Genomic DNA, 17831 nt, shown 5'->3' with positions numbered 1-17831 from the left:
TGTTAAAAACTGGATATTTTAAATAATATAATGTGACAGCTCTGGGGATCAGATTGCTACCGTTTCCAGGATTTGTTGTTGTGGCTGTTTAGTGGTGGTGGTTTTATTACTATTTGTTTGTTTAGTGACTTCCTTGAACTAGTTTTCTGAAGTCTATGTTCTTTGTCATGTGTAGTCACCAAAGTCTCTGCTCAGTTATCTTAGTTGTCAACTAATGATTTGACAGAGGTTTCCTTCAATGCCTTGAACCAGTAAATCGCCTTGAACCAGTAAATCTCCTAGCTCTTGTCTGGTCTTACATGTGATCACTATGTCTTTGGTGCTCTGGAGTTTACAGTTCTGCCTTTACTGTCAGTTCCTGCTTCCTCAGAGCCTCAAGGTCAGTCAGAGGTGAGAGATTAGGGCCTTCTCTGATCTTTCCTGGGATTGCACACAACCCTGCACATGTGTGGGGCCTTCTTCATTTCCAGGAATATATGGGAGCTTTCCAAAGCCACCTAGGGACTTCTCATTCTCCAACATTTCCTTTTTTTTTTTTTTATTTTTTTTTTTATTTTTTTATTTTTTTTCAACATTTCCTTTTAAGTCAGCCCCTGTTTGCCCAAAATGCTGTTGACAGCTCTGTCAGCTATGATATTGTTCATCACAGTCGTCACTGTTGTTTTCCTTAAATTTCCCTGGCAAAATTTGTTTTTAAAGACAAAAATTTGTTTGGACTTTAGTTCTTTAGAGTGAGTCTTAAAATGTGATGTGTAGTGTGAGGATTGGTGAGTAGTTTACTTGGTCAGTTATCTTTCTTCTGTTAAAACTTACCCTTTCTTCATGGCTTCTTACTGCTCCCCTCACTGCCCACCCCACCCTACCATGTCACAGTCATTTTTATCTCTTGTTACTGCTGAACCTTCCATATACTTATATTATTAGATTTTCAATGTGTTAAAAATATTTTTTAACATCTTTATTGGAGTATAATTGCTTTACAATGGTGGGTTAGCTTCTGCTGTATAACAAGGTGAATCAGCTATATGTATACATATATCCCCATATCCCCTACCTCTTACGTCTCCCTCCCATCCTCCCTATCCCACCCCTCTAGGTGGTCACAAAGCACCGAGCTGATCTCTCTGTGCTATGCAGCTTCTTCCCACTAGCTATCTATTTTACATTTAGTAGTGTATATATGTCAATGCTACTCTCTCACTTCATCCCAGCTTACCCTTCCCCCTCCCCGTGTCCTCAAGTCCATTCTCTACATCTGCGTTTTTATTCCTGTCCTGCCCCTAGGTTCATCAGACCTTTTTTTTTTTTAGATTCCATATATATGCATTAGCATACGGTATTTGTTTTTCTCTTTCTTATTTCACTCTGTATGACAGAATCTAGGTCCATCCACCACTACAAATAACTCAGTTTCTTTTTGTTTTTATGGCTGAGTAATATTCCAGTGTATATATGTGCCACATCTTCTTTTTCCATATCATATGTGAATGGACACTTAGGTTGCTTCCATCTCCTGGCTATTGTAAATAGAGCTGCAGTGAACATTGTGGTACATGACTCTTTTTGAATTATGGTTTTCTCAGCATATATGCCCAGTAGTGGGATTGCTGGGTCATATGGTAGTTCTCTTTTTAGTTTTTTAAGGAACCTCCATACTGTTCTCCATAGTGGCTGTATGAATTTACATTCCCACCAACAGTGCAGCAGGGTTCCCTTTTCTCCACACCCTCTCCAGCATTTATTGTTTGTAGATTTCTTGATGATGGCCATTCTGACTAGTGTGAGGTGATATCTCATTGTAGTTTTGATTTGCATTTCTCTAATGATTAGTGATGTTGAGCATCCTTTCATCTGTTTGTTGACAATCTGTATATCTTCTTTGGAGAAATGTCTATTTAGGTCTTCTGACCATTTTTGGATTGGGTTGTTTGTTTTTCTGATATTAAGCTGCATGAGCTGCTTGTATATTTTGGAGATTAATCCTTTGGCACTTGCTTCATTTGCAAATATTTTCTCCCATTCTGAGGGTTGTCTTTTCATCTTGTTTATGGTTTCCTTTGCTGTGCAAAATCTTTTAAGTTTCATTAGGTCCCATTTGTTTATTTTTGTTTTTATTACCATTTCTCTAGGAGTTGGGTCAAAAAGGATCTTGCTGTGATTTATGTCATAGAGTGTTCTGCCTATGTTTTCCTCTGAGAGTTTTATAGAGTCTGGCCTTATATTTATATTTAGGTCTTTAATCCATTTTGAGTTTATTTTTGTGTATGGTGTTAGGGAGTGTTCTAATTTCATTCTTTTACATGTAGCTGTCCAGTTTTCCCAGCACCACTTATTGAAGAGGCTGTCTTTTCTCCACTGTATATTCTTGCCTCCTTCCTCAAAGATAAGGTGACCATATGTGCGTGGATTTATCTCTGGGCTTTCTATCCTGTTCCATTGATCTGTATTTCTATTTTTGTGCCAGTACCATACTGTCTTGATTACTGTACCTTTGTAGTATAGTCTGAAGTCAGGGAGCCTGATTCCTCCAGCTCCGTTTTTCTTTCTCAAGATTGCTTTGGTTATTTGGAGTCTTTTGTGTTTCCATACAAATTGTGAAATTTTTTGTTCTAATTCTGTGAAAAATGCCATTGGTAGTTTGATAGGGATTGCATTGAATCTGTAGATTGCTTAGGGTAGTATAGTCATTTTCACAATGTTGACTTTTCCAGTCCAAGAACATGCTATATCTCTCTATCTGTTTGTATCGTCTTTAATTTCTTTCATCAGTGTCTTATAGTTTTCCGCATACTGGTGTTTTGTCTCCTTAGGTAGGTTTATTACTAGGTATTTTATTCTTTTTGTTGCAGTGGTAAATGGGAGTGTTTTCTTAATTTCTCTTTCAGATTTTTCATCATTAGTGTATAGGAATGCAAGAGATTTCTGTGCATTAATTTTGTGTCCTGCTACTTTACCAAATTCATTGATTAGCTTTAGTAGTTTTCTGGTGCATCTTTAGGATTCTCTATGTATAGTATTATGTCATCTGCAAGCAGTGACAATTTTACTTTTTCTTTTCGGACTTGGATTCCTTCTATTTCTTTCTTGTCTCTGATTGCTGTGGCTAAAACTTCCAAAACTGTGTTGAACAATCTTGGTGAGAGTGGGCAACCTTGTCTTGTTCCTGGTCTTAGAGGTAATGGTTTCAGTTTTTCACCATAGAGAACCATGTTGCTGTGGGTTTGTCATATATGGCCTTTATTATGTTGAGGTAGGTTCCCTCTATGCCTACTTTCTGGAGCGTATTTTTCGTAAGTGGGTGTTCAATTTGTGAAAAGCTTTTTCCACATCTGTTGAGATGGTCATATGGTTTTTATCCTTCAATTTATTATTATGTTGTATCACATTTATTGATTTGCATATATTGAAGAATCCTTGCATTCCTGGGATAAACCCCACTTGATCATGGTATATGATCCTTTTAATGTGCTGTTGGATTCTGTTTGCTAGTATTTTGTTGAGGATTTTTGCATCTATGTTCATCAGTGATACTGGCCTGTAGTTTTCTTTTTTTGTGACATCTTTGTCTGTTTTTGGTATCAGAGTGATGATGGCCTTGTGGAATGAGTTTGGGAGTGTTCCTCCTTCTGCTATATTTTGGAAGAGTTTGAGAAGGATAGGTGTTACTAGGTCTTCTCTAAATGAATTCTCTAGAATTCGCCTGTGAAGCCATCTGGTCCTGGGCTTTTGCTTGTTGGAAGATTTTTAATCAGAGTTTCAATTTCATTGTTTGTGATTGGTCTGTTTACATTTTCTATTTCTTCCTGGATCAGTCTCGGAAGGTTGTGCTTTTCTAAGAATTTGTCCTTTTCTTTCAGGTTGTCTGTTTTAGTGGCATATAGTTGCTTGTAGTAATCTCTCATGATCCTTTGTTTTTCTGCAGTGTCAGTTGTTACTTCTGCTTTTTCATTTCTAATTCTGCTGATTTGAGTCTTCTCCCGTATTTTCTTGATGAGTCTGGCTAATGGTTTGTCAATTTTGTTTATCTTCTCAAAGAACCAGCTTTTAGTTTTATTGTTCTTTCTATTGTTTCCTTTTTTCTTCTTCATTTATTTCTGATCTGATCCTTATGATTTCTTTCCTTCTGCTAACTTTGGGGTTTTTTTGTTTTTCTTTCTGTAATTGCTTTAGGTGTAAGGTTAGGTAGTTTATTTGAGATGTTTCTTGTTTCTTGAGGTAGGATTGTATTGGTATAAACTTCCCTCTTAAAACTGCTTTTGCAGCATCCCCTAGGTTTTGGGTCATTGTGTTTTCATTGTCATTTGTTTCTATGTATTTTTTGATTTCCTCTTTGATTTCTTCAGTGATTTCTTGGTTATTTAGTAGTGTACTGTTTAGCTTCCATGTGTTTGTATTTTTTCAGTTTTTTTTTCCTGTAATTGATTTCTAGTCTCATGGCATTGTGGTCTATGAGACCATAGTGGGGTGTTATAGTCCCCTACTATTACTGTGTTATTGTCGATTTCCCCTTTTATGGCTGTTAGCATTTGCCTTATGTATTGAGGCGCTCCTTAGTTGTGTGCATATTTACAATTGTTATAGCTTCTTCTTGGATTGATCCCTTGATCATTATGTAGTGTCCGTCTTCATCTCTTGTAATAATCTTTGGAGTCTATTTTGTCTGATATGAGATTTGCTGCTCCAGCTTTCTTTTGATTTCCATTTGCATGGAATATCTTTTTCCATCCCCTCACTTTCAGTCTGTATGTGTCCCTAGGTCTGACGTGGGTCTCTTGTACACAGCATATATATGGGTCTTGTTTTTGTATCCATTCAGCCAGTCTGTGTCTTTTGGTGGGAACATTTAATCCATTTACATTTAAGGTAATTATAGATATGTATGTTCCTATTCCCATTTTCTTAAATGTTTTGGGTGTGTTATTGTAGGTGTTTTCCTTCTCTTGTGTTTCCTGCCTAGAGAAGTTCCTTTAGCATTTGTTGTAAAGCTGGTTAGGTGGTGCTGAATTCTCTTAACTTTTGCTTGTCTGTAAAGGTTTTAGTTTCTCCGTCAAATCTGAATGAGATCCTTGCTGCGTAGAGTAATCTTGGTTGTAGGTTTTTCCCTTTCATCACTTTAAATATGTCCTGCCACTCCCTTCTGGCTTGCAGAGTTTCTGCTGAAAGATCAACTGTTAACCTTATGGGGATTCCCTTGTACGTTATTTGTTGTTTTTCCCTTGCTGCTTTTAATGTTTTTCTGTGTTTTTAATTTTTGATAGCTTGATTAATATGTGTCTTGGCCTGTTTCTCCTTGGATTTATCTTCTATGGGACTCTCTGTGCTTCCAGGACTTGATTAACTATTTCCTTTCCCATATTAGGGAAGTTTTCAACCATAATCTCTTCAACTATTTTCTGTCCCTTTCTTTTTCTCTTCTTCTTCTGGAACTCCTATAATTTGAATGTTGGTGCGTTCATTGTTGTCCCAGAGGTTTCTGAGACTGTCCTCAATTCTTTTCATTCTTTTTTCTTTATTCTGATCTGCGGTAGTTATTTCCACTCTTTTATTTTCTAAGTCACTTATCCATTCTTCTGCCTCAGTTATTCGGCTATTGATCCCTTCTAGAGAATTTTAAATTTCATTTATTGTGTTGTTCATCTTTGTTTGTTTGCTCTTTAGTTCTTCTAGGCCCTTTTTAAACATTTCTTATGGTTTCTCTATTCTGTTTCCAAGATTTTGGATCATCTTTACTATCATTACTCTGAATTCTTTTTCAAGTAGACTGCCTAATTCCTCTTCATTTGTTTGGTCTGGTGGGTTTTTACTTTGCTCCTTCATCTGGTGCGTATTTCTCTGTCTTGTCATTTTGCTTAACTTACTGTGTTTGGGGTCTCCTTTTTGCAGGCTGCATCTTCGTAGTTCCCGTTGTTTTCAGTTTCTGCCCTCAGTGGGTGAGGTTGGTTTAGTGACCTGTGTAGGCTTCCTGGTAGAAGGGACTGGTGCCTGTGTTCTGGTGGGTGGGGCTGGATCTTGTCTTTCTGGTGGGTAGAGCCGCATGTGGTTGTGTGCTTTGGGTGTCTGTGAACTTAGTATGATTTTAGGCAGCCTCTCTGCTAATGGATGGGTTTGTGTTCCTGTCTTGCTAGTTGTTTGGCATGGAGTGTCCAGCACTGGAATTTGCTGGTCGTTGGGTGCATCTGGGTCTTAGCATTGAGATGGAGATGTCTGTGAGAGCTCTTGCCAATTGATATTATGTGGGGCCGGCAGGTCTCTGATGGTGCAGTGTCCTGTATTCAGCTCTCCCACCTCAGAGTCTCAGGTCAGAGCACCAAGACCTTGTCAGCCACACAGCTGGATCCACATCACAAGAGCAAGGAATAGAAAGGGCTCCCTCAGAACTAAAAGCCTCAGTGTGGACCTTCTGGCTGGGTCTCTGCAACACATAATCCCGTATGTCATAAGCGGATGGCAGGTCCAAAACATTGCTCTCCTGTGACTGGCTTCCTGGAGTGGCTTGCTGAGTTGCCTTATCTGCCCCGCAACAGCAGCCGCCTCAAACCCTCAGTGTGTTAAAATTTTTAATGTTTGTTTACTCTTTGTACTTATATTATGACCTTCTTTAAGGCAAGATGCTGTCATATCTTCTCTATCACAGGCATCTAGCATTGTATCAATACTTGGCCCTTACTAAGAGCTCAAAAAGTGTTATTCAGTAGAACCAATTTTTTGCTTTCATAAGAGATTATTAGATAATATTGCCTTAGGTGAAGGTTGATGGACTTTGGAACCTTATAATAATTGGACCTTAGTGGAGTGGGGGAAAGACATATAAGCAAATAAAACCAAATGTTTTTATATTCTATCACCATTTTAAGGGAAATTTCCCTGTAATGCAGTCCATTGGTCTGTGGTTCAGGGTATTGTATAGTGCATGGTTTATTTTAACCTGGAAGTCTTTAATGCATGCATAGTAAAGGTTCTCATACTGATCTCCATGTATTATATCATTGGATTAATTGACACTCTTTATTATCATTGTAAAACATGTTTAAGCATGCTGAAAAATTGTGGCTTATAGGCTTACTTTAGTATATACACTCAATTCTGTTCTTACTGGTTGAGTTAAATGCTTTAGGCTATGCAGTTAGTTACCAAACTTGTTTATTCAAGTTGTCTATATTCTAACTTACAACTTAAATACTAAGTAAACCACTAAAATGTGAGTGTAAAAGAGTCATTGTTTCTTTGAAAACTAAGATAAGTTTTTGGAAAGCTTTCATAAAGTGAACTGTTAAATTTTGCTGTCAAATGAGGAGTGGATAGGACAACTGTGAAAGATTGGGGAAAATATTATTAAAATTGAGGAGGATTGTGTACTTAGATTATTTAATAGGTGTCACTAAATTATCACTCCATTTTAAAGAAAAAATTGGACATTGTCAATGAGGCATCATACTTGTGGTTCATGTATGAAATAATATACACAATAAAGCCTGTTTTAATAATGCCTACATTGATAAATTGGCAAATTAATGCACATTTATATTATTAAAAGACATGAGTTTTAAATGAAAATAAAATTTTAAATAAAAAATATATGCATTTTTTTTAAGATTCCCCATTTAACTGAAATTTTCTTTTAAACCAGTCTGGTGAGAGCTTTTTTGTTATATTTGTTCCCATAAATATGTTATGGTATAGTAATGAAGTACTAGAACAAGATAAATTTATGAGTATATTGGCCTTAAATTGCTATGGTAGTATGTTATTCTATGTATGTGGATACACATATACACACATAATGCACTTAAAATTTAAATATATTAACTGTATATTTAAAATTTCAACTTATATTTGATTTATTAAATGCTGTCATTTTCTCCATAGGGGTTCACCTGGCACAGTGGCTGCTCCACGTCTGGCTCCCACAGGTGTCAGTTGGGCTGACAAGGTAAAGGCTCATCATACAGGCTCTACTGCTTCTTCGGATGTAACACCTGCCCAATCTTGCCCACCAATGACAGTGCAGAAGCCTTCCCGCAAAAATGGCAAGTGACTTTGAATCAACCTTTTTTATGTATTAGACAAGTAGATTTATGTGGAAATATTTATTTTATTTGAAGTTGGTGCTAATAACATTATATATTTATCTTTGTGCATCACTTATATGTTAATTTGCCTTAGTTAAAATCATAAAATCATCTTAAAAACTGTATGAAAACTTTTGGAGATCATTCTAGTCTCAGGTTTGCCCTGTGTAAACTGTAAGGAGAATGATATCTTTTGTCAGTTCATTTATAAGACAAAGTAGAAAAGAAATAAAGTAGTTCATCTTCTAGGTGGTATACACTTTAAAATGTCATGTCAGTACTTCATTTCATTAATATTTAAATACTGTTTTGGTACTAAAATAATATCATGTGTTTATCTTTACTCACATATCTGTTTTCCATACCATCAGAATAATAAAGGGGAAAAAATAAATAGAAGGGCTGTAATTCTGAAGACTCATCTGAATTGATTCCATAGGAGTTTCCTTCATAAATCCAGAGTGGATTTTTATACATCTTTAGAGGCTTGAATTTTAGAGTGATAGTAAGTAATAATGAGTTTGTCTTATTAGTTAAGGAACAACTTGAGAATACTGCTTCCTTTTCTATTCAATGAAGGATCACTTTGGAGTTTTTTGGTTCATAAAGAAATGTTTTATTGGATATAACAAAGGTATTGCCACATTTGCATTATTGATATTGTTGTTGTTGTGCTGTTTTTCCATTTTGGTCTCAGTAAGTTGTATTGGCTTATTTCAGATATATACCTTACTTTTATGGAATATATTGCCCTTGCTTTCTCTATTGAAGAAGTAGAAAATTGAGAGTAGGTATGAGTTCTTTCTTAGGAAAAGGTAGGAAAATGTGGAATCATAAAGTTTAGTGTCTTTGTCTTGAAAGTCTGAGAGAAATGTGTTAAAAAATCAAAACTGCAAAATAACTTAAAGGAATTATAGTATTAGCACGTATCATGGTTTTGTTTAAAGTAGTACTCTCAGATTATTTATGAGTGTGACCCGTTTGGTTGAAGTGAAATGATAGATCTTCATTATGACTAGGCTTAAAAATACTCGTTAATATACCAAGGAATTTTTTTTTGGACCACTTTGGTTTTCAGTTGTGGGGTTTTGATGCACTGTTATGCACAGTGAATTATGGTATATATCTTAAGTAATTTATAATTACAGTAGGTATAATACTCAAGTTTGTAATGATATGCTATAAAATTGATTTTTGATAAAGATGATAGAGTGAGCACATGCAGTTACTTTGCTTTTTCCCCAGACTCAACTAAAATGGTATGAAAGGACTTAAGGAAAAAGAGACAGGAGAAGAGATGATATGAACAAATTTTTGGAAGTTGGAAAATAGCAAGACCAGTTGTGACATTTGAGTAAGCTAGCTGAATCCTCAGCTCAGAGGGTGGGCAAAACTGTCAAGCAATCCAATTTGATCCACATAACTTCCAAAAGGATCAGAAATTGGTGGGAGCAGGTATCTCTGGAAGTGAGGGTATAGGTAGGGATTATAAGAAGAATCTCGAATCCTCCCTACTTCCCCATAACTCTGAGTAGTAGGATGACAGTAGATGTATCTCTCTCACCCTACAGAATATTGGAGGTTTAGTTTCTAGAGAAGGTACAAAAGATGGTATTTGACCTGAGGGATACCAGACACATTGGAAGGTGGGGGTACTGTATTGCAAACAACGAGACTAAGTAGAAGACTATGGATAAAGATAGTGTTGAGATGCCTCAATCTCGCTTCCACTTCAACCCCTCTTCTACTTGAACTGCCAGGTTTCCAGATCAAGAGAACCCACATCTGAGGAACACATCCAAATCTGATATAGATCATGAGATATTGGTCTTCAAGGCTGATCCTCTAATTGATGAATGTCTGGTAGTCTTGGAAGACTTAGGCAATCTGAAGCCAGATTGTGGCCTGTGGTAGATTGTCTGCAAAGTTGGGTGAGAACAGTTTCTCTCATCCCTGTGCATGCATGCCACTTCCACTGTCAAGTGGTAGAGTCTGTTTTCCCTCGCCTTGAATCTTTGGTTGGTCCTATGACTTGATATGATCAATAGAATGTATCTAGAGTGAGGTTTGGTAAATTCCCAACCTAGCTGGTAAGAGGGCTTGCAGCTTTAATTTTCTCCTTGTTGGAAGCCAGCTACCATGTAAAGAAGCCCAAGATAGGCTGCTGAATAATGAGAGACCATGTGAAGAGAAACTAGCCAGGAGAAGAAGAACTTAGTCTCAGCCAGTAACTAGTATGAAAGCTTTGGGCATGTGGTGAAGCTATCGTGAATTCTCTGGTCTCAGTTGAACCACCCTAGCTGACACCGTGTGGAGATGAGATGGGCCCCCTCCTACACCTCCCCCCGCCAAACTGAGCACTCTTCAGATTCCTGACTCAAAGAATTGCATGGAAATAACATGGTTAGTATTTTAAGATGCTGAGTTTTAGGCTTATTATATAAAAATAGATACTGGGACTATCCACTATTTGAATAACATGGATTATAGAAAGATAAAGGAAAAGGAAGAAGTCATGAAATAATTAAAGGAAATTTTCTTTAACAGAAAGATAATAAGGTTTTAACCAAAAGAGCCCATTAAGTGCCCACTATGATGGATGAAAATACAGTGACATCAAAACATGTTGGGAAATTTATGAGTACTACAGATGATGAGAGGCTCTAAAAAATTAGAGAAAAGAATCAGTTTATATACAAATGACCAAGAATCAGAATGACACCTGCTTTTGCAGAATTATCACTAGAAGCCACAAGAAAATTGAGCAATGTCTTCAAAATTCTGGAGGAAAATAATTTCTAAGCTAAAATCCTATGTCCAGCCAAATTATCCATTAGATGTGAGAGTAGATTAAAGACATTTTCAAACATTCTAGGTCTCAAAAGATTTTTAACTCTATGGACACTATCACTACCAGAGGGAGCCTGTACAGAGAAGAGGCAAAGGTAATAATTCTGTGGTGGTGATCCCAGAATGATTGCTGTGTACATGTCTAGATAGCAGCCAGTCCAGATTTTTTTATGGTCACAGTGCCCTGGAAGGGAGGAATCCAGGAAGATAAATGAAATTCTTAAAACAACTAATGTGTTTACCCACATTGAGAAGAGATTTAAAATTTAGGAGAGTTGGGATTGAATTAATTCTAAGTCAGTAGAAAATACTGAGGCTATATCCTGGAGAGAAAAGAGAGAGAGAGAGGAGAATGCAGAGAAGAGCATAAGAGGCACACCTGTAAGTGGAGTCTGTGAAGGGATGGAATGAATGGTACAAAAGCAACCTTTTAGGAGGTAATCACTGAAGATTTCCCCAAACTGTCAAAAGATATTGTCTTATATTCAAGAACCACTATAAACTCCAAGTAGGAAAAATACAAAACAAATCTCACCTAGATGCAATATAATAAAAATACTAAAAATCAAAGAAAGAGAAAATCTTTGCAAGTAGTCACAGCTTTAAAAAAAAAAAGACTTTTCAAATGAGCAAGAGTCAACTTATAGCTGATGAAAGCCAGATGGCAGTGGAATGAGATCTTTACGGTGCTGAAAGAAGATAACTGGCGAGATAGAATTCTGCATCCAGCAAAAATAACCTTCAAAAATAAAGGTGAAATAAAGGTAGTTCTAGATGAATAAAAATTGAGAGAATTTGTAATCAGACCTACACTAAAAGAAACACGACAGAGTTCTTCAGATGGCAGGAAAATGATCCCAGATAGAATCCCAGAAATGCATGAAGGAATGAAGAACTCTAGAAGGAATAAACATACAGATAACATTAAATGTGTATTGATTGTGTGAAACAATGTCTTGTGGAGCTTGACTTATATGTAGAATGAAAATTTATGACAGTAACCCAAAAGATAAGAGAGGAATAAATGGAGTTTATATTTTCTAGGTTCTAGCATTGTCTAAGAAGTTACAAAAGTGCTCGTTTGCATTAGACATAAGTCAACGCTCTGTTATAAATTCAGGAAAACCACAAAGAAGAATGAAAGAATGTTCAACTAATAATCTTTTTGATCAATCCAAAAGAAAGCAAGAGAAGAGGAAAAAAAGAAACACAGAACAGATAAGACAAATCAAAAAAAGAATTATAATGTAATAGAAGTAAATGCAAATGTATCAATCCCTACATTAAATGTAAATGGTCTAAATATTAAATTTTTAAAACGAAGATTATAAAACTCTTAAAAATAAAGCCCAATTGTATTCTGCTTATAAGAGATACACCTTCAATATTAAGACGTAGAAGAGTCAAAAGAAAAAGACAGGGAAAGATATTCTATACATACCCCATTCAAATCAAAGCTAGTATTGTTACCAGACGAAATAAGAGCAGCCAAGAAACATTTTAAAGAGAGATTTTTAAAAATGATTAAAGGGTCATTTCAACAGAGAGATAAAGTAATTCTAAATTTATATGTACATAACATATCTTTTAAACATATAAAGCAAACCCTGACAGGACTGAAAGGAAAAATTGAAAAAAAGTCTATATTTACACTGGGAGATTTTACCATAACTGTCTCAAATGATAGTACCTGTAGATAAAGATCAGTAAAGATCAAAAATATGTAAATGACCTGATTAATGAACTTGACATAATTGATATGTCTAACAACTAATGCTTTTTCTTTTCCATTTTTTCCCTTTTGTTGCTTCAATCTGGAAACTTTTTACTGATATGTCTTCTAGTCATTCTACTCATCCTCTGTTCTGTATGTCTAATCCATATTTTCTTGAACATATTAATAATAGCTATTTTAAAAATCTGTGTCTGAAAAGTAAAATGTTTGAACCACCTGTGAGTTTGTTAGTTTACAAAACATTTTTGGGGCAGTTTTCAGTTATTTTACTCTTTTTGATTAGGATGCCTCATATTGAGGCATCCTAATTGAATGTTTAACATTGTATACTAAAAGTTATAGAGGCTTCTTCTAAAAATATATAGTTTTTTATGGCAGTAAGGTAGAGAACAAGCAGAGCACCTTAATCCTGTCAAGGTTTGGCTTGAGGTTTTATTAAAGTTGATGTGTTTTAGTTTTTTCTTGTTCCTTTTGGGGTCTCAACTGCAAACCTGGGGTGCTTGCCAAGACCACTTCATTCCTGAATTCCAACTTTTGTTTCTTCGCACCATATAGTTGCTACAATATCTGCTTAGTTCATTAGCATCCCAGCTGCTGTTTTCTGTTGGGTGTCTTGGAATCTTGCCCTGTATATGCAAAGCTTAGCAGTTGTCAGACTTCTTAGGGGAAGATTGAATGCAGATTCTTTTGGCTTACTTTCCTGCAGTTTCCCCCTCTCCAAGATTTTTTCCCCTGAAGCCCCAGTTGCTTTAGACTCATAGAACTCCAATATCTGTCTTAGCTAGATAGGACTGCTGGTTTCTGCTAGAACTCACTTTCCTGCACTGTGAATTCCAGCAGTCTTCAGGGAAAATTCTAGGGTGAATATGGATCTCATGTTGTTGTCTCTATTCTCAAGAATTGTAGTTCCTCAAATCTTGCCTATATTGGTTGCTTTCCAATGCCTTTAAACAATTCATTTATATATTTCGTCTAGCTCTTGTAGTTGTGTTCGGCAGGAAGAAGATTAATTTTAATACAGGCTACTTTGTCATGGCTGTAAGTCCAAATACATATTCAAGCACACATGGAATATTTACCAAAATTGACACATTAAACAAGTTTCAACAACTTTCAGATGATTGAACTTATTCTGTCTGTCTTAACACAGTGGAATGAAGTTAGAAATTCATTACAAAAAGATACTGTACAATTCTCAGATTTTTGGAATTTTGGAATTTATGTCTGAATAATCCATGAGTCAGGGAAGAAATCACACTGAAAATTAGAAAATGTCAGTTGAATAAAAATGAACATTTAGAATCTTTGGGATTAGGGTAAAGCTATGCTTTGAGGAAAATTTCTAGCCTCAATTACACCAATTAGAAAGGAGGAAAACCTAAAATCCATACTCTGTCCATCTTAAGAAGTTAGAAAAGAACAAGCTAGACCCAAGGAATATGGAAGGAAAAATACAGGAGAGAATAGAGAAAAATTAACAAAGCCAAAATGTAGTTCTTCAAATAGACCAATAAAATTAACAGACTTCTAGTAATACCAAGAAAAAGAGGAGACAAGGCCTAGCACCAGGAATGAAACAGGGACATTGGCACAGATCCCAAAAATGTTAAAAAGAAATTATGAGCAATATTATACACTAAATTTAGTAATTTAGAAAAAATTAACAACTTGAAAAACATAACAAAAGTTGCATAGCAAGAATTAGAAAAGCTTGAAGGAACTTATAAGTATTAAAAAACTGTGAGTTAATAATGAAACATTTTTTCACAAAGAAAATTCCAGGTCAAAATGGCTTCACCTGTGAATTCTTCCAAACATTTTAGGTAAAGTTACATTCAATCTTAAAGAAACTCTTCCTCAGAATAAAAGAGAGATCATTTTATAACCTTAATATCAAAACCTAAAAAGGATATTATAATAAAACATTTTCTCTTGAACATTGAACAACATATTAGTGAATTGAATACAGTGATAAATAAAAATGATAACAAATCACAGTCAGGTTGGGATTATTCCAGGGCATTTTTTTTTCTTTTTTCCTTTAATATCTTTATTGGAGTATAATTGCTTTACAATGTTGTGTTACTTTCTGTTGTATCACTATATGCATACGTATATCCCCATATACCCTCCCTCTTGCGTCTCATTCCCACCCTCCATATCCAACCCCTCTAGGTGGTGGCAAAACACCGAGCTGATCTCCCTGTGCCATGCAGCTGCTTCCCACTAGCTATCTGTTTTACATTTGGTAGTGTATATATGTCAGTGTTTCTCTCTCACTTTGTCCCAGCTTATCTTTCCCCTCCCCGTGTCCTCAAGTCCATTCTCTATGTCTGTGTCTTCATTCCTGTCCTGCCTCTAGGTTCATCAGAACCATTTTTTTTCTTTTTCTTTAGATTCCATATATATGAGTAAGCATACGGTATTTGTTTTTCTCTTTCTGACTTACTTCACTCTGATTGACCGGCTCTAGGTCCATCCACCTCACTACAAATAACTCAGTTTCATTTATTTTTATGGCTGAGTAATATTCCATTGTATATATGTGCTACATCTTCTTTATCCATTCATCTGTTGATGGACACTTAGGTTGTTTCCTTGTTCTGGCTATTGTAAATAGTGCTGCAATGAACATTGTGGTACATGACTCTTTTTGAATTATGGTTTTCTCAGAGTATATGCCCAGTAGTGAGATGGCTGGCTCATATGATAGTTCTATTTTTAGATTTTTAAGGAACCTCCATATTGTACTCCATAGTGTTGTATCAATTTACATTCCCAGCAACAGTTCAAGAGGGTTCCCTTTTCTCCACACCCTCTCCAGCATTTTTTCATGACAGCCATTCTGACCGGTGTGAGGTGATACCTCACTGTAGTTTTGATTTGCATTTCTCTAATGATTAGTGATGTTGAGCATTTTTTCATGTGTTTGTTGGCAATCTGTGTATCTTCTTTGGAGAAATGTCTATGTAGGTATTCTGCCCATTTTTGGATTTGTTTTTTTCATATTGAGCCACATGAGCTGCTTGTATATTTTGGAGATTAATCCTTTGTCAGTTGCTTCATTTGTAAATATTTTCTCCCATTGTGAGGGTTGTCTTTTGATCTCGTTTATGTTTTCCTTTGCTGTGCAAAAAAGCTTTTAAGTTTCATTAGGTCCCATTTGTTTATTTTTGTTTTTATTTCCATTTCTCTAAGAGGTGGGTCAAAAAGGATCTCCTGTGATTTATGTTATAGAGTGTTCTGCCTATGTTTCCTCTAAGACTTTTATAGAGTCTGGCCTTCCATTTAGGTCTTTAATCCATTTTGAGTTTATTTTTGTGTATGGTGTCAGGGAGTGTTCTAATTTCATTCTTTTACATGTAGCTGTTCAGTTTTCCCAGCACCACTTATTGAAGAGGCAGTCTTTCCTCCGTTGTATACTCTTGCCTCCTTTCTCAAACATAAGGTGACCATATGTGCGTGGGTTTATCTCTGGGCTTTCTATCCTGTTCCATTGATCTGTATTTCTATTTTTGTGCCAGTACCATACTGTCTTGATTACTGTAGCTTTGTAGTATAGTCTGAAGTCAGGAAGCCTGATTCCTCCAGCTCCACTTTTCTTTCTCAAGATTGCTTTGACTGTTCAGGGTCTTTTGTGTTTCCATACAATTGTGAAATTTTTTGTTCTACTTCTGTGGAAAATGCCATTGGTAGTTTGATAGGGATTGCATTGAATCTGTAGATTGCTTTGGGTAGTAGCATCATTTTCACAATGTTGATTCTTCCAATCCAAGAACATGGTATATCTCTCCATCTATTTGTATCATCTTTAATTTCTTTCATCAGTATCTTATAATTTTCTGCACACAGATCTTTTGTCTCCTTAGGTGGGTTTATTCCTAGATATTTTATTCTTTTTGTTGCAATGGTAAATGGGACTGTTCTCTTAATTTCACTTTCAGATTTCATCATTAGTGTATAGAAATGCAAGAGATTTCTGTGCATTAATTTTGTATCCTGCTACTTTACCAAATTCGTTGATTAGGTCTAGTAGTTGTCTGGTAGCATCTTTAGGATTCTCTATGTATAGTATCATGTCATCTGCAAACAGTGACAGCTTTACTTCTTCTTTTCCGATTTGGATTCCTTTTATTTCTTTTTCTTCTCTGATTGCTGTAGCTAAAACTTCCAAAACTATGTTGAATAATAGTGGTGAGAATGGGCAACCTTGTCTTGTTCCTGATCTTAGCGGGAATGGTTTCAGTTTTTCACCATTGAGGACGATGTTGGCTGTGGGTTTGTCATATATGGCCTTTATTATGTTGAGGATAGTTCCCTCTATGCCTACTTTCTGCAGGGTTTTTATCATAAATGGGTGTTGAATTTTGTCGAAAGCTTTTTCTGCATCTATTGAGATGATCATATGGTTTTTCTCCTTCAATTTGTTAATATGGTGTATCACATTGATTGATTTGCGTATATTGAAGAATCCTTGCATTCCTGGGATAAACCCCACTTGACCATGGTGTATCATCCTTTTAATGTGCTGTTGGATTCTGTTTGCTAGTATTGTGTTGAGGATTTTTGCATCTATGTTCAACAGCGATATTGGCCTGTAATTTTCTTTCTTTGTGGCATCTTTGTCTGGTTTTGGTATCAGGGTGATGGTGGCCTCGTAGGATGAGTTTGGGAGTGTTTCTCCCTCTGCTATATTTTGGAAGAGTTTGAGAAGGATAGGTGTTAGCTCTTCTCTAAATGTTTGATAGAATTTGCCTGTGAAGCCATCTGGTCCTGGGCTTTTATTTGTTGGAAGATATTTAATCACAGTTTCAATTTCAGTGCTTGTGATTGGACTGTTCATATTTTCTATTTCTTCCTGGTTCAGTCTCAGAAGGTTGTGCATTTCTAAGAATTTGTCCATTTCTTCCAGGTTTCCATTTTATTGGCATATAATTGCTTGTAGTAATCTCTCATGATCCTTTGTATTTCTACAGTGTCAGTTGTTACTTCTCCTTTTTTATTTCTAATTTTATTGATTTGAGTCTTCTCCATTGTTTTCTTGATGAGTCTGGCTAATGGTTTATCAATTTTGTTTATCTTCTCAAAGAACCAGGTTTTAGTTTTATTGATCTTTGCTATTGTTTCCTTCATTTCTTCTTCATTTATTTCTGATCTGATCTTTATGATTTCTTTCC

General features: G+C 35.8%; 1 protein-coding gene across 3 annotated transcripts in view; it reads left to right on the top strand.

Annotated features, from left to right (window-relative positions):
• The window catches only part of SCAPER (S-phase cyclin A associated protein in the ER), a 473879-nt gene that overhangs the window by 122547 nt on the left and 333501 nt on the right, over nucleotides 1–17831 (top strand). For all 3 annotated transcript variants that reach the window (XM_057544059.1, XM_057544058.1, XM_057544060.1), the window contains exon 8: nucleotides 7867–8027. In XM_057544059.1, coding sequence (XP_057400042.1) covers nucleotides 7867–8027 — 161 coding nt within the window. The remainder of the gene's footprint in view (nucleotides 1–7866; nucleotides 8028–17831) is intronic.

This window comes from Balaenoptera acutorostrata, chromosome 3 (assembly GCF_949987535.1).
Source record: "Balaenoptera acutorostrata chromosome 3, mBalAcu1.1, whole genome shotgun sequence".
Lineage (NCBI taxonomy): Eukaryota > Metazoa > Chordata > Mammalia > Artiodactyla > Balaenopteridae > Balaenoptera > Balaenoptera acutorostrata.
This window is presented reverse-complemented; position numbering and strand designations above follow the sequence as displayed.